Genomic DNA, 27,065 nt, shown 5'->3' on the forward strand with positions numbered 1-27,065 from the left:
TAGGCTCCAACTGGCTTTCCCGCAAGGTTCTTTGATGACCTGGAAGGACAGCGTCTGGTGTCCACCGTTTAGGGACTCCAGACCAGAGGCTCTGATGGGAAGAATGGCATTTCATGGCTAGAGGTAGCTGGAGGCTGCAATACAGATCTTTCAAAGCCAATTCTTTTTCTTTCTGTTTCTTTAAAAACCCCCAAGCAAGAAACATCAGTTTCTTGCTGTTAATGTAGAGCTCACAAGGACTTCTAATTGCGCCCCCCAGGGTGGGGGCCACCTTTTCAAGATTCCTGGGCTGCAGACGTTGCCATTTTACTTTTCCAGCAGGGCGGATGGAAAGGGCGCAAAGAGCAGGAAACAGACTCTGCATTCCACTCCCTGCACTCCTGGCGTCACTGCAGGAGGCAGCCCCCTGGGGCTTGTATTTTAACTTTGCATCACCGGAACTCTGTCGGGAAGAGAAGAGGCTTAGTGTGTGCCTACACTGCTTCATGCTTTCTGCCTCCCAGGGGAGGCAGGGAAGTCGGGAGCCTGGTGCTCAAGGAGGTAAAACTGACTAGGCTGGAGTCACCAATGGGATCAGGACTTCAGTGGCCCTTTTTCCTTACCTCCCTACCCTGGAACTCAGCCCTAGGGTTAAACAGCCATCCGCATAGAAGGCAGTGCCAGCCCCCTGCTGGAAGGCAGGCAAAAGGCACATTTTGTGCCTGACATTCAGGGTGTCTTTCAAAGGCTTCATTCGACCAAGTGGGGAGTCTGATGCTCACACGTCCAGAGAAAGCAGCATGTTTTAGTCCTCCTGTCTTCAGGCACAGTCTTTTGTCCACAGGCGCTCTGAACAGCACTTACTGCACCCAGGCTGGTACTTGGAAATCAGAGATGAATGTATACAGCCTGTGCCCTCAGGGAGTCATGAGGGAGACTTGGAACTACTCATAGGCACAGGACACCAAGTGTTTTAAGAGCTGTGATGCCGGCCTGCCTCTGCCTCCCTGCCACCCTCTCCAAAGGCATCGCCCGCTCCCGCACTCCCCCGCATCCATCCTCATAACCTGCTTCAGTTTCCTTCAGCACACTTGTCACTACTAGAAGGACATTTTAACTGTTTATCGTCTGCTTTCCCCCCTGTGCGTAAGCTCTGTGAGAACCGAAATTTGATCTGCATTGCTCACTCACATACCCCAATACCTCCACGGTGACCGGAGCAGAGTAGGTGTTTTAATACATAAATAAATATTTGCTGAATGAATGGAATGCTCTTACTACTAATGCCATGCTGGAGAGTTCAGGACACCTTGGTTCTTGAGTGTAATAGCTTAAGAAAGTCTGGGGGTTGCAGTGTAGTGGGTGCTGAATAGAAAACTCAAGGAAAGCCATCAACTCTAGTGTCGTGTGCCAGGAAATCAGCTGTGTGGCTGCAGGCAGGTCATGTGACTCTCTGAACCTCAGCTTTGCAACTGTGAAATGGGCATAGCTACCGCAAAAGAGTTGGACATACCTTAGCCACTAAACAACAACAGCAATCTCCCACCTGCCTCCTTCCCAGGGCTGTAGGGATCAAATGACTGAACAAGTGTGAAAACATTGGTAAGTAGGAAACTGTTTCAATGAAAAGTCTTTAAAATAGTGTGGTCTGACTTGGTGGGCAATAGTCTTTCCCATCCTCTACCCTCCCAAGTCTACCCTATGAGACCCCTTTGGTTATTTAATTTGTCATTTTGCTCTTAATTTTAAAATCACATTCCCCAAAGTAGGTTATTTTCACAGCCTGACTGTGTGAGCTTCCAAAATAGAACCATTTATGCATTCTGAAGCAATCAATGAACCAATTTCGGGTGATGAGATATATCTTCTGTATCTTCTGGTTTTTTGTTATTAAAAAGAAAAAAAGAAACACCGTTCTGGCGGGTTTCAAGAAACCTCAGCATTTTAGGTGAAGGGCAAGTTTCTGTTAATCACATGTGTGTTTCAAAGCTGCTTTATCTGAGAATGCATAATTTCTTTTTTTTTCCCTTCTTCTTTTCCAGTCCCTGCCCCTTTGCCTCCTTCCCCTTTGAGAATTTGTGTTCCTGCTGCTAAATTGGCTGTGGCTTTGCTTCAGCTGGCAGCCAGTTTCATAGTTATTTTTCCTCTCTACCTGAGTTTTCATAATATCAGCATCCTCTCAACTTTGAGTGCAAAGCAAATACATCAGCCTCCCATAAACAGGTCCCAAGATGTCCTCTTTACAGGACTTTAAAGATGCCGGCTACAGGGAAGAAGAGAGTACAGTGACATCAAAGGGTGTTTTCAAACACCCAGGAGTTGGGGCCTTAGAAGAGGTGATTCACAAATTAACAAGCCCCCATTGTTTAGTTGCTAATTCGTGTCTGACTTTTTTGCGACCCCATAGACTGTAGCCCCACCGAGCTCCTCTGTCCTTGGAATTCTCCAAGCAAGCATACTGGAGTGAGTTGCCATTTCCTTCTCCAGGGGAGCTTCCCTGGCCAGGGATCGAACCCATATCTTCTGCACTTGGCAGACAGATTCTTTACCACTGAGCCACCAGGGAAGCCCAGCAAGCCCCCTAGGCAATTCTTGACCACTCTGAAGTTTGGAAAGCCTGTCTTTCTTTTGGATTCCATCCCTCCTCCCCTCCCTACCCCCATTTATCCACACAAAGATTTGATCAGAGACGTGGATCCACCCTGTCCCCATCTTTAACTATTTCAGAGCACAATCCCAGATGCGCAAGGTCAGCTGATAAATTGGAAAATCAAGGGAAGGGAGGTCTGTACCCAAGAGGCAGCTTTTGGAGATGGACCTGGGTTCATCTGAGAGTGTACTTGGCTGTGACCTTGGGCAGCTAACTCCCTTTGCCTCTCTGTGACTCAGACTCCCCCACCGGTGAGCCCGGCTCACTGCCCTCACGAACAGCTTACTGACACTGTTGCACATCAAAAGTTTGAGAAATAAGGCCATGGAGGTCCCACTGCAAGAAGTGAAATGAAAAATGTTATCGACTGAATTTGCTTGGCTTTGACAGTTTTTTGTTGTGCCTGTTTTTTGTTTTTTTTTTTTAAAGCAAAAATATACTTGGCAGAAAATATTGGAACTTGAGGCTCTCGTGTTCCATCGTAACTGTTTGAATTGCAGGGTCATTTACTAAATGTAATCAATGTTCCCACGTAGACAGAGTTTCTTTAAAAATGTATTTGCTCCTATCTGGATGTCAGCATCTGCGTTTTCATTTTGCAGCAGTCATCAGGCCCAGGTGTTGAGTGGAATTGTGTGTCTCGACCTCCCTTAAAAATGTGGGGAGGCAAGATAGATGCGGGGCCCAGAGGCCAGTGTGTGACACCCCCCGGCCAGCTGCGTCCCCAGCCTTGTTCCCCAGCGTCCTTCCCTGATGGGCTCCCCAGGGGCCCTGATAAGGAGGCGGAGGAGATAAAGCTGTTTGCAGAGCCCATTTAAGCAGTTAATACAGGTGAAAGTGGTAATTTGACAACAAGGGCATCCACTCTTAAACAATAAAAAAAAACCCTCTGCAGCTGATTTGAACCACTTCTGAAATGGTGTTCTAGGCTTCACTAAGAGGTTTCTGATTAATAAGAGAATAGAAAAGTGATCCAGCTATCAGAAACTTTGCTCGTAAGTCCTTCTTCCATTTCTGTCCTCCCAGACCCAGATAGAGGGTGTGGGGTCCTTTGGTGTGTCTGGACCCAGCATCATCTTTATCCTTTTCTTCTTCTCTCTTCTTCCTCCTTCCTGTTTCTCCTTGGGTTCCCCAGCCTTCTCCCAGATTTTTTCCCCAACTCTCCTGAAGCATCTCCCCCTTCCAAGAGTTCCTCCAAATCCTGAGATTTTTTAAGTCAACGGGGCATGTCAGAATGTCCAGGTCACCCACAGATTCCTTCCTCTTTCTCCCCAAATGTCTGTCTCTTCACCCATCTTCTACCTGTGTCGTCTCTGAACAGGATCTGTTCCTCCCTTTAGTGTATTTATTTTTACTTATGTTTTCAGCTCTTCTGTATTATTGGCCTGGAAGCCCTGGCTTATCTCTGACCCTCTGATGGCACCTCTCTGCTGTTGTTCAGTCGCTCAGTCGTGCCCGACTCTTTGCGACCCCATGGACTGCAGCACGCCAGGCTTCCCTGTCCTTCACCATCTCCAGGAGCTTGCTCAAACTCATGTCCACCAAGTCGGTGATGCCATCCAACCATCTCATCCTGTTATCTCCTTCTCCTCCTGCCCTCAGTCTTTCCCAGCCTCAGGGTCTTTTCCAATGAGTTGGCTCTTTGCATCAGGTGGCCAAAGTATTGGAGCTTCAGCTTCAGCATCAGTCCTTCCAATGAATATTCAGGGTTGATTTCCTTTAGGATGGACTAATCTGATCTCCTTGCAGTCTCAAGCATCTTCTCCAACACCACAGTTCGAAAACTTCTCCACGATCCCTGTTGGGGATTGCACCTGCTCGTGGTGAGTTCGACTCTCCGGCCTGACCTCTCTCCAGCAGGTCTCAGACCACTCCCCCCGACCCCTATCACCACTGCCAAACGGCAGAGGCCTCCCTGCTGTCCGCCTGTCTGTCTCCCATCTTGCTCATCTACTCGCCAGTCCATTCCGCGTCCTGGAGGCAAAGTGAACTTTAGAAACTTGGGTCTGCCTAGCGCTTCACAGTGGAGCTGGGAACCTGTGGGGCAGAGGCCGAGCTCCTGACCCTGACGTTCGTGCTGCTCATGAGCCGATCCTTTCTTACCCACAGACAGTCCTTTTCCCCAGCTGTGCCAGAATGTAGTTCACACTTGGTCAGACAAGCAGCAAGGGTCCGTTTCTCTCCACCCATGGTCTTATGGCCCCTGTGCCTCCCCCTAGCAGACCTGCTGCCCACAGGCAGCTACTCCATCTATGGGAAACCTTCTCTTCTCCCCTCTGCTTCCTCTGGGTGGTGGCCTCCTTTTCTCTCATCATTACAGAGTATGTATTTCCTAGTGTTGCTCTGTGAACAATAATAACCTTTGTACATATAAAATTCATTGACCATCACGACAGCCTTATTAATAGGCACCACGTTTTTCACTTAATTTTGCAAAACTGCCAAGAATTTGTCACTTGCCTGTTGTCACCAAGATGGAAAGTGGCAAAGCCAGGATTTAAGCCCAGGTTTTGTCCATTTGAGGGACTGTGACCATCACCCCAACACCAGAGAGAGGGAGCAGCCTACTGTGCTTGAATCTGGGCTCTGGAGTCAGACATTCTGGGTTCCAAGCTCAACTCTGCCACTTTGGACCTGTAGGGTCTTGAGCAAACTTCTTAACCTTTCTGATTTTCAAATTCCTCTTCCATAAAATTGTGATGGAAAGAGTAGTCAGATGGCAGACAAGTTACTAAGCTTCTGTGTTCCTTCTCTGTTCAATTTCCTCCATATTGACGGCCTTACAGGTAACGTATTGAAGCACCGCGCGTATCTATTCATTCGAACACTGAATGATTACCCAGTGTGTTGGGGTCTGTTTTCCTGCCAAATGATGTTCTACTTGGTATAAAATATGTAACACAAGATGCTTACAAGCTTGCAGTACCGAGCACAGTAATACGTATGGCCACATGGAGAGTCTTCTGTGTGGCTCCAGGAACTCTGCCGGGGCTTCGCATACTGACTTTTCACAGTCCCCAGGGAGAGGAAACAGCATCTGGAATAGGAAGTGATCGGCCACCTGCATACAGATGGGAGGTGGCAGGCCTAAGATTTGAACCCAGGTCTTTCTGCCTCCAAAGCATTGCTCACAGCCACTGCCCTCGACAGCTTCTATTAACTGAGAAGCGGGGTGCATGAGCCGTGATGCTGGTCAGAGCTGGGTCAGTACATGTACGTCTTTCCCCCAGTTTTTTCCACTTAGCAAGAAAGGCCACAAGGAGCCAGACAACCCAGGCCGTGGCCGCCCTGCCCGTCCCAGGAAGTCTTTCCGCGTGTCCTTTGCTGGGTGGCAGGCACGGAGGGGGCATGGCCACCTGCCCCTCCTTGTCCCTCCTCTCACCCCTCTCACTATGCCCTGGTCTTTGACAGGATTTTATTTTGTGCATTGTCTGTGGAAATTCCTTAAATAGATAACTGTGACCTCAACTGCACCCCCATTAGGATAAACCCGTAACTTATGAAATCATCTCGCTGACTGGTGGAGGCTTGAATCTGTCTTGCTGTCTGCCCTCTGGGCAGGATGAGGACAGAGTCTGCCGGGCCTTGCGTAGAAGACTGGTGGCTGTCAGCCCCATCGCGGACTGGGCGCATCAAAGGCCGTTTTCTTTAGCTCATAGGAAACATGAGGAGGAGAGGAGTCTGTTTGAGCTTTTAAAATACCAATGTGTATGTGTGTGCACAAGTGTGTGGGTTTTAATGACCTAAGAGAGATAGGTTCCATTTAGAAAATTTAGAAACCCAGAAAAACACAAAGGAAGAAACCCCAAATCTTGATAATCCTCCCTTAAACCATCGCTGTGGACAACTGATTCCTGTCTCTCCAGTCCCCCATGTGTCTGTGTCTGTAAATTTGCCCTGGGAACCTCCTAGAAAACTGCCATTCTGAACATAGTCACGAAGCCTGCCTCTTTCACCAGACAATGTATCACAACTGTTTTTTTTCCCACCTTGATAAATATTTCTTAAAAATGATTTTTAATGCTTGCATAATATATCACAACAAAGAGAGACATGATTTATTTAACCAATTTCTTCTTGTTGGACTGTTTTTTTTTTTAAAGCATTATCTTTATTTCTGCTTTAAACATCCTTGTACATTAATATTGAAGCGCATCTCTAATAATTCTTTGGACTGTCTTTCTAGAGGTGGCATTGGCTCCGGGAATAGGCAGATTTTTCAGGCTTGGTAACTGTTGCCAAAGTGCTCTTGGGGAAGAGTTTGTTTTTTTACAGTCCCTCCTCCAACATTAGCAGTGTATGAGATGCCTCATTTTTCTCCAGCCTTGCCAACACTGGATATCATATTCCTTTTTCATTTTTGCCAATCTGATAGACAAAATGTATCCTACTCTAATTTATATAATGAAGTTGAACCCCTTTGCATATTTAGTGTTTGTATAGCTGTATATACATATATAGGGGTTTCCAAAGTGGTTCAGTGGTAAAGAATCTGCCTGCCAATGCAGGAGATGTGGGTTCCATCCTTGGGTCGGGAAGATCCCCTTGAGAAGGAAATGGCAACCCACTCCAGTATTCTTTCCTGAAAAATTTTGTGGACAGAGGAGCCTGGTGGGCTACAGTCTGTGGAGTCGCAAAGAGTCAAATGCTACTGAGCCACTGAGCACACACACGTACATATAAATGGTATATAGAATATATCATATATTAAATGCATATATACGTACATAATTGCTATTTGTTTAGTCGCTAAGTCTTGTTGGACTCTTTGTGACCCCATGGACTGTAGTCCGCCAGGCTCCTCTGTCCGTGGGATTTCCCAGGCAAGAATATTGGAGTAGTTTGCCATTTCCTCCTCCAGGGGAATATTCCAGACCCAGGGATTGAACCTGCATCTCCTGCATTGTCAGGAGGATTCTTTACCACTCCCCATCTGTGTATCCACTTGTACACCAAGAAAACGATATTGATAGAAACTGATTTTCCTGATGGATGGATGTGCTATGCACATTGATTCTGGACAGCAAACAGTCCATTGCAAACCCATCGAGGTGCATCTCATGATTTTATCTATGACCCCTAGAATCTTGTTAGTTCCTCCTTAAAGGAAAAAAAGAAAAGAATAAAGAGACAAAATTTAAGAGAACATTTGTAAAGCAATTCACTTAAATTATAAGAGACTAAAAGCCAGGCTTAGTGGATAATTGAAGAATTGCATTAAAAAAGAATCAATATCTTTCTGGAATTGGCTCTGTCCTCATCTTGTGAGATGTTTTGCAAAGGTAGGGTCACTCTGTCACTATCTTCTTGTAAATTTCTCATGGCATTATCCCCAAAGACAGCACTTTTTTCCCTCTCTTTGATCCTCCGTGTTTTTCCTTTTTGCCCAGCCTTAGCTCACCCAGACATTTAGGAGCAAAGACGCTGGAGAGCAGGGGCTTTGAAATGTCAGGTGCCCGTTCCAGCCTTTGGGATCCTGGCATTCTCAGCACTGGAGCAAAGATTTGCTTCTGTATCTTCACACTGGAGCCTTTGGAGAAGGTCAAACTTATAAAGAAAAGAGAAGGAGGGGGGGATGCACAGTTGATTTTGGAAAATCTACTTAGGTTCCAAGGCAAATCTAAACATCATTAAGAAAACTGCAAAGGGGGAAAGAAGATGTCAGCTAGTCATCATTTCTCTACACCTCCCCTGGCCTATATCTCTATGCATTCACATTTTCCCAATGGTTTAATTACCTTCCTCCTTTCATGTTTGCTTCCTACGTATGTTGTCATGGCGCCTCCTGACCTTTATGTGGAGCTGCGTTTCTGGGAGGTCATTTGGTTGGGCTCACGCAGCTGCTCTGCAGTTCAATTGCTTTTCCCTGGATGCAGCAGCTCAAGGTGGTGAAGTGGCCTCAAAGAGCCAGAACGGATGGGCCATGTCAGGGCTCGTCTTGGTCTCGATCTAGCCCCCAGTGGGCATGCAGACCTCAGGTACATGACAACGAAGCTGACCTTCTTGGAGACCGAGTGACTTCTCACCACGCTGCCACCCAACTGATGTCAACATTCCACAAGAATTTAGACTGACGATGTTTGGACTTCTGTTTGTAAATGACGTGCATTCTTAGACCAAAGTCAGCAGCAGCAAAGGATTTCTGAGAGGTGGAGGGAGATACAGAGGTTGGATGAGAAAGCCCAGTTACTGCCCAAGTGTCTGTGAAAAGTATCTCTGCTTCCAACTGCATGTGGAGGAGATCTAATCATCGAGATGGCCTTTAGCCTTCATTCATCCGCTTCACAGTTGTTTTATTGAGCACCTCCTATGTGATTGGTGTGATTGAACATCCTCTTTATTTATTTTGAACTTTTTATTTTGTATCGGGGTACAGCCAGTTAACATTGTGATAGTTTCAAGTGACCAGCGAAGGGACTCAGCCAGACAGATGCACGTATCCATTCTCCTCCAAACTCCCTGTTTGTTTGTTTTTAAAAATCGAGAGAATCTATTATCTTCATGAAAGAATAATAGAAGATGAATTCCCAGGAGTGAGGTTGGGGATGCAAGAAGTAGAAGTGAGCAAAGAAATGGTTAACACTTTCTTTTAACTCTTTGAATCCCATTTGTGTGCGTGTGTGCACTCAGTCATGTCTGACTCCTTGAGACTCCATGGACTGTAGTCCGCCACGCTCCTCTGTCCAGGGGATTTTCCAGGCAAGAATACTGGAGTGGGTTCCATTCCCTGACCCAGGGATCGAAACCGCGTCTCCTACATTGGCAGGAGGGTTCTTGACTGCTGAGCCACGTGGGAAGCCATGTATCCCATTTACTTATTTGTTAATATATTTGTAATTAATATTACGTCCTGTTTCAAAAATAACTGAGTGAATTAACCTAAAAAGCTTATCGTGAAAGAGGCAGAGAGATCAGAAACAATATTGGAAAGTGTATTGTGTGTGTGTGTGTTAACACACATAGGCATGTGCAAGGTGTTGCCTTTATAGGATTGATATTACATATTCAAATGGAATTCTGAAATTCCTAGTAAAACCAAGGCAAAAAGAGAAATTAATACATTCTTTCAGATTCTATAGAAAACTCACTGGTACTTCAGCAGAGGTAAAAACTCCTCATTGGCACTCAATTTCAAGAGGAAGGAGGTCAATTTCAGGAGGAATTTTAGTTGTTTTTTTTCAGTGTCTCTCATTTTACGTGGGATCACCCACAGTCTCCCATCTTTCATATTTACTGGTTTACATATTTACTGATACATCTGGTCACTGATACATTTGGTCACATCTATGACCAAACCAGAATCTCCCGTCTTCTCTGTTGTGAAAGATGTTGATAAAATAATCACTTATATGTAAGGTGAGTATGTTGAGGTAGGGCTTCACCAGTGGATCAGCAGTAAAGAATCTGCCTGCAGTGCAGGAGATGCAGGAGACTCGGGTTCAATCCCTGGGTCAGGAAGATCCCCTGGGTAGTGCATGGCAACCCACTCCAGTATTCTTGCCTGGAGAATCCCATGGACAGAAGAGTCTAGTGGGCTATAGTCCATAGGGTCGCAAAGAGTCAGACATGACTGAATCGATGGAGCATGCATGCACGTTGAGATATGAATATTGAGGGACAGGGAGCAGAACATGTAAGTAGCTTGGAGCTCTTGATACTATAAAAAGGCCAGGCGGCAGGGCAGGAGAGGAGGCCGGCTGGGCAGCAGAGTTGGCTGTGCAGGCTGGAGAGGCACTGGGAGGGTTTGGGGCAGGGCAGGGACAGGGCCCACTTCATTTTAAAAGGATGTCCAGATTGCCCTGCAGAGACTAATTTTGGAGGCTGGGAGAGGAGGCTGGAAAGCTGTTGCAGTTAGTGGTCCCTGTAAGAGGTGATAATTAACACAGATAAAACGTGGTGCAGAGGAAGGAGCTCTGAAGACAGAGTGTTAATTAGGGCTTTACTTTCTCATGACATTAAAATATGCCACAGAGAGAGGGAGTCCACGCGCCAGTTTCCGCCCTCCCTCCCAGTGGGGCTGAGCGGAGAGGGTCTTTCCAGTGTCTGTGCTGCGCCTGGGACCAGCTCAGGGTTCCAGAGGCCAAGGTGTCTCATTTACTTGCAAGCTGTAAGTCCAAGCCCCCTTTTCAGGCCCTCTCCTTGTCCATCTTATGTAGCTTTGACATATGGTTGGCCTTGTGTTATCTGAACTTACTTAAAAAAAAAAATTTATCTGGCTGTGCTGGGTCTTAATTGCAGCAAGCAGAATCTTTTAGTTGTGGAATGTGGGATCTACTTCCCTGACCAGGGATCGAACCTGGGCCCTCTGCACTGGGAGCCTGTAGTCTTAACCACTGGACCACCAGGGAAGTCCCTATTTGAACCCTCTTGAACTACTGGTAAAAGATACATGAGTTTGAAGAATCCAAGATTCAAGTTCAAGCCTTGCCTCTCTTCCTCTTTCTGACCTTACATAAGACACTTGACCACCCAGACAGTCTTTCTTCATAGGTGCAGTGGGAAGAATATAACCCATAGTCATCACTGTAATTTGCTGTGATCAATAATGTTAACCATCGTTTACTGGACACTTGCTATGCACCATGCCCAGTGCAAGATGTCTTGTGTCCAGTATCTTGTCTGTCCTCCTTTTGTCCACTCAACTCCGTGATGGTAGGCATGAATAACCCCATTTAACAAGTGAGAGGCCTTCCCTCGTGGCTCAGCAGTGAAAGAATTTGCCTGTGATGCCAGAGATGCATGCAGATGTGTGTTCGAACCCTGGGTCAGGAAGGTGCCCTGGAGAAGGAAATGGCAACCCACTCTAGTATTCTTGCCTGGGAAATCCCATGGACAGAGGAGCCCAGCTACAGTACGTGGGGTCACAGAAGAGTTGCACACGACTTAGTGACTAAACAGCAACCACAAAACAGGTGAGAAGGGTGCAGCCCGGAGGGCTTAAGGAACTGGCCCGAAGTCTCGCAGCTAGGACGACGTGGTCCTCTGTCTGGGAATAGTTTTCTAGTGAGCACATCTATGACTTTAAAACTCTTGAGGGGTCTTCCCCCTAAGCCACCTTTTTATTTTGGTGTTTTGCAATACAGTACTTCGTCTCTAGGAGAAATTGGAAGACAGAGCAAAGATTTGCATACACTAGGAGATTTCTGGATCCTATGGAAGAAGGCACATAGTAGGCTGGATCCCTGCATCAGAGTGAACTCTGCTTCAGGAAAAAATCACTGGAAAGCCCTGACTCAGTCCCATCCGAAGTGCCCATGCTGCTACTGCTGCTAAGTCGCTTCAGTCGTGTCCGACTCTGTGCGACCCCATAAACGGCAGCCCACCAGGCTCCCCCGTCCCTGGGATTCTCCAGGCAAGAACACTGGAGTGGGTTGCCATTTCCTTCTCCAATGCATGAAAGTGAAAAGTGAAAGTGAAGTTGCTCAGTTGTGTCCGACTCTTAGCGACCCCTTGGACTGCAGCCTACCAGGCTCCTCCGTCCATAGGATTTTTCAGGCAAGAGTACTGGAGTGGGGTGCCATTGTTAGATAGGGGGAATTCATGCCTTTTACAGACTAAGGTGTCATAGTGCTGCCCCCTGCAGGTAGTTATAGGAACTACACAGAGAGGGACAGGTTTGCATATGAAAAAACACAGTCTCTGGGATTCCACTTCTCTTTGGTGTAGAAAATTGGATGCAAGTATAAATATGTTATCGCAGCATTGTTCGTGCTGGCAAAAACTTAGAAGCAACATAAATTTCCAGCAATAGGGGAGCTGGAATTCAGTGGTGGTGCATCTCAGCCAGGGAATGCCGTGTATTATGGGAAGAGATGATCTTTTTAAGGAAAGATCCTCAAAATACGTATTTTTAGCTGAAAAAAGATGTCAATGAAATGTTAAGCATGAGTCATCCTATGCAAACCTCAGACAACAATAGTTTTGTGTGTGAACATCCGTGTGTTTGTAAAATATACAGAACAAACCGAGATGGACAGACACCAGAATGTAGCCGTGGTTGCTGTGGATGGTGGGTTGTGACTTCTGCTCTGGGCTCTCCATAGTAATAACAACACCTCACCCTTCTGTACCTTTTACCTATCTTCCAGACACTAAACACTTTATGCATATTAACTAATTTAATCGTCCCCACGGCCCTGTGAGATAATACTACTATTATCCCATCTCATGCCTGGGAAACTGGAACACAGGCTGGCTAGGTAACTTGCCTGGGGTTGCCGCTGGTGAATTGCAGAGCCAGGAACGGAATCCTTGAAGTCTTGCTTCAGAGCTGTGGCTCTAAAGCACTACCCCTTCTGCTTCTCTGAATTCCACGTGTGTCTGAGACATGCTCACATGAGTGTGAACAAGCATGGGATGGTGATCCAGGGCATTTGGGCCCCAGGCCAGTGCACTGCTCTTTCTGTGGCCTCTTTTAACAGATTCCAGGGGCTGCCTAGCATCTTCAAAGCCCAACGGATATCTTGAATGAATGAGCACATGAATGAAATGAATGAAGGGGTAGTGAGTGGAGGAGAAGGAGCAGGGAGAGGGGATAAAGAAAACAGAATAGGCAGTGTGCCTCAAGGAGCTGCTCTTGCAGTCTTAGAGACAGAATGCGTGAAGGTGATACAGAAGCTGGAGTATAGATGGCAACAAAAACATACAAGTGTGCCAGCTGCTCTCAGAAAAGGAAAGTCAGTCACTGTCTAAGAAGGCTTCCTGGAGGTGGTGAGAAAGGGGCTGAGTGTCAGTCAGGGCCGATATGAGGACGTATCGATCAAAAGAGAGGACGTTTCTGAAGAGGAGGCAAGTTGGGAGGGAGAGGCTAGAGTTGCTCGGGTATTGGTGTCCACGCAGATGAGAGTTTTAGAGGTTTTCTAGGGCTTCTGTTTAGAGAAGGAGCTGGCAGGCCCAGGAAAGGAGTTCACGTGCCTTTAGTACCTACTCTGTGCCGCGTACTATGTTGTTCCTCAGTCGCTCTGTACTGTCCCACTCCTTGCAACCCAGTGGACTATAGCCTGCCAGGCTCCTCTGTCCAGGGGATTTCTCAGACAAAAATAATGGAGTGGGTTGCCACTTCCTCCTCCAGGGGATCTTCCCGACCCAGGAATCGAACCCTTGTCTCCTGAATTGCCAGGCGGATTCTTTACTGCTGTGCGGCTATATATACTGTATAGGTAGTTTATATTATCTTGATCATCCTTAAAACAGTGGCATTTTGAATGCAGACACAGGTACAGAGAGCTTAAGTCATTTGCTCTGTGTCACACAGTAAGTCAACAGCAGAGCCAGGATGGGAGCCCAGAGACTCGGAACCCAAAACCCAGCTAGGCAAGGTAGAATCAGGAAGAGCAGGCCAGCACGATCCTTCCCTCTCTTCCCTGTCACTAACCTGGGTCTTAGACCAGCCCTCCTTCCTGAGTTTCTGTTCTGAGTGATCTGTTCCCCAGAAGAGAAGACCTTGCCCTGAAATAAGCTGGATGACTCACCATTATGTGTCCTCACTCAAGACTTTTCCGGAACGCTTCTTTCGCACCTGCCTCTCCAGGCAGTAGTCTCATGGTCTTGTGACCTTGTGCTTGCACTTTGGTGCATGTTTTTAAACACGGGAACATGTGTGCACCTGCTTGTTAACACAGTTCCTCCCCACTCCCCAGTCTCTTCGTACTGTAACTATCTCCAGTCTATTTCTCAGTCTTCTGCTGAGCAGAGAATTCTGTCGCCTGGTCTGTGATTTTGGGGTGTTAGAGTCAGCTCTGAAGAGCTGAGTGAGGCAGATGTGCCTCCTGAGAGCATTAATCCAACTAGCCAGTTATTAAGTTTGAAGACATCCACATATAATTTACATTCCCGCAATCATAGCATGCTGCCTGCGTCATCATCTGGTGATGGGTAATGTCTCAGCCGTGCCATCTGCCTGGGCAGATCGAGATTCCTCTGTGATATGACCTGGTGGCATGCTGGCAAACCCCCTGGTGGAGTTTCACCAGTAAACGTGATAGCAAGCAAGGGAGCAGGGGACTCTGATGACGGCTCTTGCTTGCAGTGGACTCTTCCCAGATCTCATGGGATTTGTTTAGCCTTAGCTCATTGAATTCTTAAGTACGAGGCACTATGCTAATAGGCTTCTTCTACCTAGAGACTGGGGAAAACAGATCTTAATTTTCCAGGAGGGAAGCAGATGAACAGAGGTTTGGTCACTTGCGTGAGGTGGCACAACTTAAAAGCATTTGATTCAAGAGACTGGCTCGTTCTGCCGGCTGCTGCAGCAGGAGAGGGGTGTGGTCGCCAGTCGCCAGCAGGCACTGGTACACTGCTTTTAGGTAGCTTTTGGAGGTTGTCTACCACACACAGGCTGCTGTCTGTGAAGAACAAAGACGCATGGTTGCGGTCCCATTGGAGGCTGTCTCCCCAGCCATCGGGTCCCTTTGAAGGTCCCTGCTGCTGTGATAATGCCGAGTTGGGGTGCATATCCTGCCACACCTGAGATGCTCCATCTGCCCTTCTGGTGTTTTCTTAAACCCTTTTGGTCCCTCCCAACTGATGTGGAACCTCAGAGCCCCGAGATTCAAGATCTGGTTCAAGGACCTGGTAGCAACGTCATTTCTCCTAAATATAGCAATGAACCAGAGGACATTCAAATTTAACTTGGGGCAGGACCTTAGCAATCAGAGATTCCCTTCTGCTCATTGCTGCTGCTAAGTCACTTTGGTCGTGCCTGACTCTTTGTGACCGCATGGACTGTAGCCCGCCCAGCTCCTCTGTCCATGGGATTCTCCAGGTAAGAATACTGGAGTGGGTTGCCATGCCCTCCTCCAGGGGATCTTCCTTTCCCAGGATGGAACCCGCGTCTCTTATGTCTCCTGCATTGGCAGGTGGTTTCTTTACCAATAGCGCCACCTAGGAACCAGCTCATTGCCAGTTGGCAAAACTGAGGCCAGCAAGAGGAGGGCATAGCCCTCGACCATGCAGCAGAACACAATGGAGATATGCCTGAGTGTCTGTTTCACAACCAGAGTCCTTTCTAGTTTGCCTTGCTGTATAAGGCTGCTTGCTACTGAGGCATGCCAGTGAGAGAAGCCACCAGTTCTGGGCACCTAACCGGGAACGAGAACCACATTATCCTCCAGATGGCCTGAGCCTCAGGGATCAAGGTGGCAATGGTGAGTGAGTGAGGTAGGCAGGTGGAAGGGCTTTCGGGGCAAGAAAGCGCCAGCCAGCTCTCTTTATGAATTAATCCTTCCATTCAGTCAGTTCATTTGCTCAGTTGTGTCCAACTCTTTGCGACCCCATGGACTGCAGCATGCCAGGTTCCCTGTCCTTCACCAGCTCCCGGAGTTTGCTCAGACTCATGTCCATCAAATCAGTGATGCCATCCAACCATCTCATCCTCTGTTGTCCCCTTCGCCTCCTGCCAGGGACACCTTTTAAAAATAAGCAAATGGTTGTTTTTAAAAAAAAAGAGAGAGAGAGAGAGATAAGACAGCCAGGAAAAAGCAGAGACTGCACTCCTAGACCTTCCCCTCCTCCCGCCTTCCCTGCATGACACACACAGTTTGGTCAAAGCGCCATGGATGGAGCCCTCCTCGCTGCATTCTAATGGCCCCGGCACCAGGACCGTGTTCGCAGAGCCTGTTTAGGTGTGGAAAGTGCTGTCTCAGGAATCCTTTTTTTTTTGCAGTTTTCCCAGAAAAATAAAGCAGCAGTGGATGATGATATTCAAGCTCTCCAAGACCCAGTGAAAGCCCACATGTACCCCCTGCCCCTAAAGAGCCAACATCAGAGGTTCTGGAATGTTCCAGGCTGGAGTGGCCTTCAGATTTTCTGGCCCCACAGGCTGGTGACAGGGAGACCGAGGTGCACAGGGGAAGCCGCTTGCCCAGGGCTGGCTTCCTGTGTCCGGGCTGTACTTCTGTGTCCCTTCCCTTCTCGGGTTGCCAGAGTCCCTTTCTGCAGCACGCTGGGGGCTGGCGGTGCATGGGAGACTCAGTGACCTGCCAGGCCCTCTCCGGTGCCAGCCTTCCCTCTTGTTCTCATCAAAGGCATTAACCTCCTCTCCATTCTCAAGGTTGCTGCTCGCCTATTTATAGAACTGACCAAGAAAATGCCACTATTGCCAGTGATACAGAATACAAATCGTGCACTGTGCGTTGATTTTCATTCTCTCAGACACCTTCTTTTTCTTTCCACTCCTTGGATAACGCTTTTCTACACCTGGTTTGCCTTCTCAATGCGGAGTCACTGCTAGGAGAGGGGAGTGGGCTCCGCCACGTGCTGACCCCCCACTGTGTGCAGACGCCCAGCCTCTATGTGTTCCGTTTTACCCACAGGATTCTGAGAGGTGGGCATTGTCCGCGCCTCTCCCCCACCAACTTGTGCTGCTTTGAGAGCAGAAGCAGCCGGCCTCAGTGACCCCGGACTCACAAGTGACAGAGGCGACTTAAATCCAGTTCTGCCCAGATCCACAAGGTCCCGTTCTTTCCACTTGCCTTCCCCTGTCCCAAATTCCAGCGCAGCCTTCCAGATCCGACGAGGAAGGTGGCTGCGGGGTGATGCCTGTGCGTGTTATGGTTCATTTGGAGGCCAAAAATCTGCTTTGTCACCCAGTCAGGGCAAACAGGTTTTTCTGAGGACCTACTCTGGGCCTGGGCTTCCCCAGTGGCTCCGCAGGTAAAGAATCCACCTGCAACGTGGGAGTCACAGGAGATTCGAGTTCGATCCCTGGGTCAGGAGGATCCCTTGGAGGAGGACATGCAACCCACTCCAGTATTCTTGCCTGGAGAATCCCATAGACAGGGGAGCCTGGGGGGCTACAGTTCACAGAGTCACAAAGAGTCAGACACGGCTGAAGCGGCTTCGCGGGCAGGCACGCACTCTGGGCCCAGCGAAGCCTTGTCTCTCTTCAGGCTGCAGGTGCCCTGAAGATATGCTCACATTTCTCTCTCCAGGCCCGGCACACAGTAGGCTCTTGGCCAGCCCTTGTGGAATGAGTGAGGGCTCAGACTCACCGTCTGTCCCAGGGAGGAAGCAGAGAAGAGGCAAGCCCATCGAAGCAGCATCAGAGCTTCAGCAACGCCTTCATGGAGGAGGGAGCCAGAGGCTGGGCAGAGGGGTTAGGAAGACCCCTCAAAGGCCACAGTGGCTTCTGCGGATGCTGTGCACTAAATTCCAGCAAAAGCTTACTTGGTTTCAGGCTTCCTCCATCCTGCATCTTAAACTTCACAGAAATTTTATTTTCCCAATTGTGCTGTCAGGGGAGTCCCGGGGAATGGGAAAAGAACACTGTAAATCTTTCTTTGCTCATCTTCTCAGAAATGTTTTTTACAAGCAGAATTTTGGAGAGCTGCCATCTGCTCGTTATCCCACTGCCCTGGGACTGGCATTTAACTGTGGGATCGAGGGGCCCTCCCAGCCCGACCTTCCTCCTCTGGAAGAGGTTCAGGTGTCAGAGTGTCCAGGCCTGTGGTCCAGTGTCCTTGTCCGGAAACTCTACCCAAGCAGGGCTCTCCACTGTCTCTGAAAGCCACGCCCTTGACCCCTTTTGTCCATGGAGAGAACTGGGGGTCAGTATTACACAGTGCTCTGCAGGTTCAGAGAGTTAAGTGCCACCCTCCCCTTTTATGCATATTGCTATTTTCTGATATTGAAAGCACTACACCTTCCTTCGGGAACATTTGGAAAATATAGAGAAACAGGAAGAACAAAATAATAACCACCCATAATCCTGCCCCCCAGAGAGAAGGACTGCTGGCATCTTGGCACATTACTCCTCGGTTTCAATTTTTTTTCCCTGTGTAATTTTTCTCTTAACTGAGATCACACTGTGAGACAGGATTTATATCCTCTGACCCCACTTAACATTAAAATCTATCACATTAAAATGCTTTGTAATGATTGTAAGATCTATCACATTAAAATGCTTTGTAATGATTGTAAATGTGATTTTAATACACATGAGCTTACCCATGTGTAGGTACTATCACTGATACAAAATCCCAGGTTCTGGGGTGTGTATGCTTGTTAATCCCAGTGCTGAGTGACCACCTCCCAGAATAAAGGGCTTCATGTCAGTACAGGTGCATCATGGGAAAGCAGTATGGCTGCTCCAGGGGCAGAGTTTGGGTTCACCTCTCCCTGTGGTCCTTCCATCCCCGGACTAGAAAGTGTCAAGTCAAGGTGGTACCTACACTCAACATTAGTTGCTGTGGGAAAGAAATCTGTTACTAGCTGTGTGGGCAGGTCATTTCTCCTCCTTTACTTCAACTGAGTCATGGAATCCCTCCTCACCAAGATTGGATTCCATAAGGATTTCAGGAGATAAAGCACGTCAGGTACACAGCAGAATGTCTCACACATACAGGCCTTTTATCATTGTTAAGCTACCATTGTTGCTGTTGTTCCATTACTACGTCATGTGTGACTCTGCAGCTCCATGGACTGTAGCACGCAAGGCTTCCCTGTCCTTCACTATCTCCCTGAGCTTGCTCAAACTCATGTCCATTGTGTCAATGATGCCATCCAACCATCTCATCCTCTATTGCCCCCTTCTCCTCTTGCCCTCAATCTTTCCCAGCATCAGGGTCTTTTCCAATGAATCAACTCTTCACATCAGGTGGCCAAAGTATTGGAGCTTCAGCTTCAGCATCAGTCCTAATGAACATTCAGGGTTGATTTCCTTTAGGGTTGACTGGTTTGATCTCTTTGGTGTCCAAGGGACTCTCAAGCGTCTTCTTCCACACGACAGTTTGAAAGCATCAATTCTTCAGCGCTCAGCCTTCTTTATGGTCCAACTCTTACATCCAAACATGACTACTGGGAAAACCGTAACTCTTGACTATATGCACCTTTGTTAGCAAAGTGATGTCTCTGCTTTTGAACCCTCTGTCTAGGTTTGTCATAGCTTTTCTTCCAAGGAGCAAGTGTCTTTTAATTTCATGGCTGCAATTACCATCCACAGTGATTTTGGAGCCCAAGAAAATAAAATCTGCCACTGTTTCCATTTTTTCCCCTTCTATTTGCCATAAAGTGATGGCCATTATTATCAGTATTTTTATCTCTTAACTCTCTATTGGGGTCGTCGAGATCTTCCCTAGTTTCCATGAGGGCTCGTGGGTTCAGCATATGGTTGTGCTAGTGGCTAAGATTTGTTACAGAGAAAGGGTGCACAACACAGTGAGCGTGGAGAACAGCACACGGGGCTGGACGGCAGGAGACCAGGCGTGGCTCCTGAGTCCTCTCCCTGTGCAGTCACACAGGGTGTGCTTGATTCCGCCGGCACTGAGTCGTGTTGATGTGTGAAATGCCTTCCAGGGACACTCTACAGACTCACACCAGGGGGCTTTGATCTGGGGGCTGGTCCTGTAGGCGCCTCTGCCTGTACCCACCTTCCAGACCACTACGTTGTTTGCACAAATAGTCCCGGCACGGTGAGCCTCCCATATCAAGTAAGGAATGGTGGGAACATTCAGAGTCCATGTTCCCAGAGGGCAGCCCAGCAGGCCTTTCTAAGGATGCAGTTGTAGGCCTGTTCCATCGACTCTTCAGCAAAGATTTGCTGAGAGGTCCTATTTCTTGTGTTTGGACCACTTCAAGGTGAGGGATGGGGTGGGGTGGGACAGATGTCCTCATTTCCCTAAGACAAAACTGAGGGCTGGGAAAGGGAAGAGACATAGGGGCTGGCTGCCTCCTCTGTGTGCAGGGTCCTAAGAGGAAGCAAGTTCTGGACAATCTCTCACCATCCCCTTTCCTGCTAACAGGTGTCTCTCTCTCTCTCTAGGCTCTCAAGGGCTCCAAGAAGCTGGTGCTGTCGGTGTACTCAGCGGGGCGCATCCCCGGTGGCTACGTCACCAACCACATCTACACCTGGGTGGACCCCCAGGGCCGCAGCACCTCCCCACCTTCAGGCCTGCCCCAGCCCCACGGCAGCGCCCTGCGGCAGCGTGAGGGTGACCGGAGGAGCGCCCTACACCCCCTGCAAGGCGGGGATGAGAAAAAGGTGAGCCTCCTGGCCTTGGCCTCGCAGGGCCTCCTGGAGATGGAGGGCTGGTGGGAGTCGGGGTGGGGGAGCTGGCCACTGAGATGCCATTCTCCTTGCCAAACCCAGAACAGGGAAACTTCTTAGAGCCTGGAAGAAAGGCCTTGGTTTTGTAGGGGCTCTGGGCTTCATCTCCCTCAATTCCCGTGTTGTTATTTGTTCAGTTGCTCAGTCATGTCCAGCTCTTTGTGACTCCATGGACTGCATCACGCCAGGTTTCCCCTGTCCTTCACCATCTCCCGGAGTTTGCTCAAATTCATGTCCTTTGAGTCAGTGATGCCATCCCACTATCTCATCCTCTGTTGTCCCCTTCTCCTCCTGCCTTCAATCTTTCCCAGCATCAGGGTCTTTTCTAATGAGTCAGCTGTTCGCATCAAGTGGCCAAAGTATTGGAGTTTCAGCTTCAGCATCAGTCCTTCCAATGTATATTCAGGGTTGATTTCCTTTAGGGTTGACTGGTTTGATCTCCTTGCAGTCCAAGGGACTCTCAAGAGTCCCGAACCACAATTAGAAAGCATCAGTTCTCCATGGCAGAGTATAGGGGACCCTTTAGGCTTGGGGGGCAGCTCTCTTCTCCCTCTGCTGTCTTCTGTGATATTTTGCCCCTTATGGTTGAAGCCTAGTCTTCATGTAGCCCCAAGAGTGGACAGAGGAAGAGAAGATGCTCAGATGATTTACACTCGCGATGATTTAACTCCTCAGTGCCCCAGATCCAGGCGCATGGCCACATGCAGCTGCCAGGACTCCAAGCCTCATGGGGCACCTTTTGCAGTGTGGGTCTCGGGTTGTAAGGAACGGAAACTGGTCCTGGTCACCTTCCACAAAGTCAGAATTGACTGGCAGTGTGTGGGCAAGCCCAGAACTGAAGCTGAGGAACTCAAGATACAGCCCCCAGGAAGAAAGGGGTCCCCACGGTTTCTGTTCTCTGCATCCTTTCGCTCAAGATTCGTGTATCGGGAAGGGAGCACCTGATTGGCTGGCAGGGAGGTGCCTTTGATTGACAGAAACACCAGTACTGTGGCTGGTGGGGGATGGGTTGTAGCCCAAAGCACCATGGGATGCTGTAACCTGAAGAAGAGGGCAGGGGCCTCAATACCCCCTACAGAGCCTTCCTTCCCCAAGACTATGATTGTTTCTTTAATAAAATTGAGAAAGGACTGAGAGATGGTCCCCCCTGATATTTTAAGGTTAACTCGGGGTGCTGTTTGCCTTGCACCCTTTCGTTGCTCCTGGGACCAAGAAAGTCCTTCCTGTAAGCAGCTCTCTGACGTTTTAAGACCTTGACACAGCTTGGGGCTCTGAGCCAAGCGTCTTCCCTCTGGAGACTCTTTCTTAGCTCTCCTTTCCTGTCGATAAGACCATAACATTTATTTAATGTGTTTTGTGTTCTTTGCTCAAATATCAGTATGCTGGATCCAGCAGAGGTGGCGGGGTTTTCTGCCGGCAGAGAGGCAGTGGGGTAGCCAGTTCGTGTGCACCACCAGCACCTGCCTGGGCTTCTTCAAGGGGGCCAGGGCTGGTTGGCCGCAGAAAGGGGCTCATACCCGCCTCCCGCCAGGCGCTGCTGTTCTCTGGCCATCTCGAGAAAGCGGCACAGCCTGTGGCATTGAGTCGTTTTCAAGGCCAGCCTTCCAGGGCTGGGCAGAGAACTTGTATCTTTTTCTCAAGCCTTCCCTCTGGAGGGCATGATCTTAGGGTAGTAATTATGATCAGGGAAGAGCTCGCCATGTGCTGGCTTTTGCTTACAGCATCTTCCCATATCCTTGTGGTTGCTCTATGGGGTGGGTGCCCTTAGCAACATTTTGGAGATGCAAAATCCAAGACTCAGGTGCCGCAGCTACTAGGATCCATTGAGTGAGTCAGCCCATGCTTAGTGAGCACCTATGGTATACCTGGTGCTGTCATGGGAGGTGGGAATGGAGAAATGGCCAGAAGACATGAAGCCCTGCTCTGGGGAAGCTACTGGTGAGTTTGGACGTCACAGGAGGAATGAGACGATGGTCCAGAAATGAGCATATTTGAACAAGATAATTAAGATGGTGAGGCTTGATGGAAGGAAATAAAATCAGGAAGGGTGATGGAGAGTGATGGGGAGGGAGCCCCTGCTTCAGATGAGGTGGGCTGGGAGGGTCTCCCTGAGGAGGTGACTTCTGAGCTGAGACCGAGAGGAAGATGGAGCTGCTGTGTATCATTCTGAGCGTTGAAAATGCCAGGCAGCTAGGACACCATGTGCAAAGGCCCTGAAGTGGGAATAAATGTGGCATCTTCAAGGCTTAGAGAAAAGGACCCTGGCACTGGAATTGAGTGGGTGGGAAGGTTGGGAGGATGGAAGGTGCCCTGTGGGTGTCTTGGAGTAACTTATATAGGAATGTAGAAGGCAGAAGGGCTTCCCAGGTGGCGCTAGTGGCCAGTGCAGTAGATGTAAGTGTCACGGGTTTGATCCCTGTGTCAGGAAGATCCCCTGGAAGAGGAAATGGCAATCTACTCCAGCATTCTTGTCGAGAGAAGAGGAGCCTGGCAGACTATAGTCCATAGGGTTGCAAAGAGTCGAACACAACTGAAGTGACTGAGCATGCATGAACGCGAGTGTGCAGAAGGCAGAAGCTGAGACAGTCAGGCTCCAGAGGGAACACAGATAGTTCGGGAGGCAGGAAGTGGCCTGACCCACACGAGAGAAGCTTCTCCATTGTCCCCTTCCTCCTCCTGCTGATACAGTCTGTAGCCCCTGTTTTGCCACTGAGGACGGGCATAGGGGAAATGTCTCCGGAGCCCTCACTTTTGGCTCCTTGGCCCGATTCTCTTCTCTCCAGCCGCCTGGTCTCATCCGGTATTCCAAATAGCCACCCCAGACTCTGGACTTCCCGTGCCAAACTCCAAAAAGCCTAACCTCAACCCTCGTGGGGACACACCTTCTAGGCAAATGAGTTCTCAAGGCAAAAGTGATGTAAAAATCCCCGGTAGTGATATTGTCCTTGAAAGCCGCTCCACTGTCCCTAGCTAGTTCTGATTTTGCAGCCCTTGCTAGTAAGGCTCTTCTCTACACTGGAGTGTGAGAACCATCCCAGAGGCTGCAGGACAGAACAGAAGGGAGGAACACAGGTAACTCCTGCAAGAATCAGGCCTGTCTGCTCCCAAGTCACGGTCACATGCTCAGAGGTGAATAGGGTGCAGAGTTGTTCCTCATTCCAGCTTCCCATTCTGCGCTGGCCCGTAGTCTCTATGGTACAGATGTGGTCTCCGTATAAAAAACCTAGGACAGATCTGCTGTGGGGGTTAGACGGGATCTCGTCAGCATGACAGGAAGAGTAAGACACTGGATCCAGACTGCCTGGCTTCAAATCCTCACCCCACCACTTGCCAGCTGTGTGACCTTGGAGAAGTTACATAACCCCTCTGAGCCTCAACCTCCTCTTCTATAAAATGGAGACAAGGGTAGGGCCTCCTCCCCACCACTGGTGCTGTGCTTTGGTGCACTCACAGGGCCTGAATCAGGGCCTGGCACAGTGCACATGCTTCAGTTCAGTTCAGTTCAGTCACTCAATCGTATTTGACTCTTTGCAACCCCATGAACCAGAGCACACCAGGCCTCCCTGTCCATCACCAACTCCCGGAGTCCACTCAAACCCATGACCATCAAGTTGGTGATGCCATCCAACCACCTCATCCTCTGTTGCCCCCTTCTCCTCCTGCCCTCAATCTTCCCCAGCATCAGGGTCTTTTCAAATGAGTCAGCTCTTCGCATGAGGTGGCCAAAGTATTGGAGTTTCAGCTTCAACATCAGTCCTTCCAATGAACACCCAGGACTGATCTCCTCTAGGATGGACTGGTTGGATCTCCTTGCAGTCCAAGGGACTCTCAAGAGTCTTCTCCAACACTATAGTTCAAAAGCATCAATTCTTCAGTGCTCAGCTTTCTTCACAGTCCAACTCTCACATCCATACATGACCACTGGAAAAACCATAGCCTTGACTAGTCAGAAATATTAATTGCATGAGTGACTGTTTTAAAATGCAGGACTCAAATGTCCCCTACTGCCCACCCCTGACCAGGGTCACTGAGCAAGTGGGCAAGTCTCAGTGGCTTCTTAGAGCCACGGCCCCAATCTGGGCTAAGCAGGCAGATCCTCTGAAGCAGCAGCTGTTCCCTCCCCCAAGCTCATCCCTTCAGTAACTGCAGAGACAAGGTGGGACCTGCCCCTTTGGGAACCCTTTGGTTCCCAGCTGGGAACCAGCTGGGTATGGAAGGTGAGGAGGGTTTGGAACTGGGTCTGAAGTCCGTATAAGGAAATCCTACAGTGCTCCTCCTGTGTTTCTTCTTTATCATCACATTCAGGGTGCTCTGACACCAGATGTGTGCAAGTTTTCTCCACCAAGTAATTCTCTGGAACACCAGCTGGGTGTCTTATAATTTAACTCAATTCTGACACGCTCTTCCTGGAGACAGTGTCCAGTCACACAGGTTAAACACTCAGTCTGATGGGACACCCACCCCACTGCCCCACTCCAGATGCCAGTTTCAAGTTTAGCTTATCACCTATGCTTCTGACCAATTGGCATAACTCAGAGGTTCCCATGACCCTGTCTCGGCTTGATTAATTTGCTAAAATGACTCATGGGACTCAGGTAGATAGTTTACTTACTGTTTACCAGTTTATCATAAAGGACATGATAAAGGATAGATGAACATCCAGACGGAAGGGGTGCGTAGGGCAGGGTGTGTGGGAGGGTTTCAGAGCTTCCATGCCCCTTCCGGATGTACCACACTCCCCATACCTCCGCCTGTCCACTGAGCCGGAAGCTCTCTGAACCCCATACAATTGGGATTTTTATGGAGCCTTCATCATATAGGCATGACCAGTTATTAACTCCATTTCTAGCGCTTCTTCCGTCTCTGGAGAGTGGGGAAGGTGGAGTTTCCAGCAGGTCATTGAAGCAGATGGGGGTGGTGTTGAAAATTCCAAGCTTCTGATCATGGCTGGGTCTTTCTGGTGACCAGACGCCTTCCAGGCACCCAGAGTCGCCTTATGAGAACAAAAGATGCCCCTAGTGGTCTTATCACTTAGGAATCTACAAAGTTTCCGGAGCTTATTGCCAGGAAGGAGGACAAAGACAAAAATATGTATTTCTTAGTATAAATCACAGTATCACCCCTGGTTTCAGAATTCCCGGACTGTGTGACCTTGGGTGAGTCACCTGACCTTGGGTGTGTCACTTAAGCTTCCCTAGCCGTGATTTGGGGGTGATCACAGGAGCCACACGGGGCTGTTTCAAGAATCAATAAATCGTGTGCACAGAGGATGGTGCCTGGGACACAGTAATTCATGGCAGCAACAACCATCATTTATCCATCACTGCCTACGTGCTAGGTACCTTTCATATCTTTTTTTTGCCCCCAAATATTTATGGACGTCATCTCCCGGGGCTGTTCACATTGCTTCCTTGGGGTTCTAAGCGGGGGCTGGAAGAAGGATGGCAGTGCCTGCCCCAGCTAGGCTGTGTGGCTCTCATTTCACTGATGGGGAAACTGAAGATCGGAAAAGCATTGGGCCTTGCCCCAGAGTTGCCCAGGAGTAAAGGGCAGAAGCAGGATGTGAACTCAGTCCTCTGGGAGGCAATGCAGCAAGCTGGTTAAACGGCTGGGCTCTGCCAGCTGCCAGCTCTGTGATCTTGGCCAGGCCATTTCACGTCTCCAGCCTCAGTTTCCTTATCTGGAAACTGGGGATAATAAGAGAAACCACAGAAGAGGAAAGAGAACTAAAGGGGGTAAGGCATGTGAAGTGTTGAGTAGGGATTTAGGAAAGACGCAGTACATTCAGTAACCAATTGCTTTAATGAGTTATTATTTTTATATTCTTATTATTAGCCTGAATGGTCTTCTTTTCACTGTGCCAGGATGCCTCTCACATAGTGAGTGCCCTTTCCCTTAGATGAGTTTTGTTTCCTGCCAAGTGCTGGTGGAGTTGCCAGCAGGTGATTGAAGCAGATACCCTGCTGTGGGTAGGTCTGTTATTATAGTCCTGTGATGAAGACTCCATTTTATTCCCATGTAAAGGATTTACGGGGAAGTGACCGGCAAGCCGTGGGGCTTGTTTCATCTTTAGTATTTGAAGGGGACACAGCCATCTGTGTGCTCCCAGGTTCCTTTCTGCTCTCTCCCCCGACAATCTTCGTGGTCAGTTTGGACTTGAGTCTGTCTTCTCCAGGACCTCCCCCTGACCAGTAGGGGACTGGCTACGTGACCCTGGGCAAGTTACTTCCCCCCTGATCTCCAGAGGGGAGGACTGAAGAATGAAGTGAGATAATAGATGTAAGGGGTGCCTGATGGGTGCAGAGCCCCTGATAACTGTCGGGTGAATGACTTTTCAGAAAGAGATAGCTAGTTGAATGGCTTCCTAACTGACTCCATGACATTTGCCCTCCC

General features: G+C 48.8%; 1 protein-coding gene across 1 annotated transcript in view; it reads left to right on the forward strand.

The window, feature by feature from the left end:
• Positions 1 to 27,065, forward strand: part of LOC104985161 (whirlin-like) — a gene marked incomplete at its 5' end in the record, with an annotated part of 69,039 nt that overhangs the window by 5,685 nt on the left and 36,289 nt on the right. Inside the window, one exon of the mRNA XM_010835191.1 lies at positions 20,388 to 20,606. Within this exon, the coding sequence (XP_010833493.1) occupies positions 20,388 to 20,606 (219 nt within the window). The remainder of the gene's footprint in view (positions 1 to 20,387; positions 20,607 to 27,065) is intronic.

This window comes from Bison bison, unplaced genomic scaffold, assembly GCF_000754665.1.
Source record: "Bison bison bison isolate TAMUID 2011002044 unplaced genomic scaffold, Bison_UMD1.0 scf7180017864039, whole genome shotgun sequence".
Taxonomy (NCBI): domain Eukaryota; kingdom Metazoa; phylum Chordata; class Mammalia; order Artiodactyla; family Bovidae; genus Bison; species Bison bison.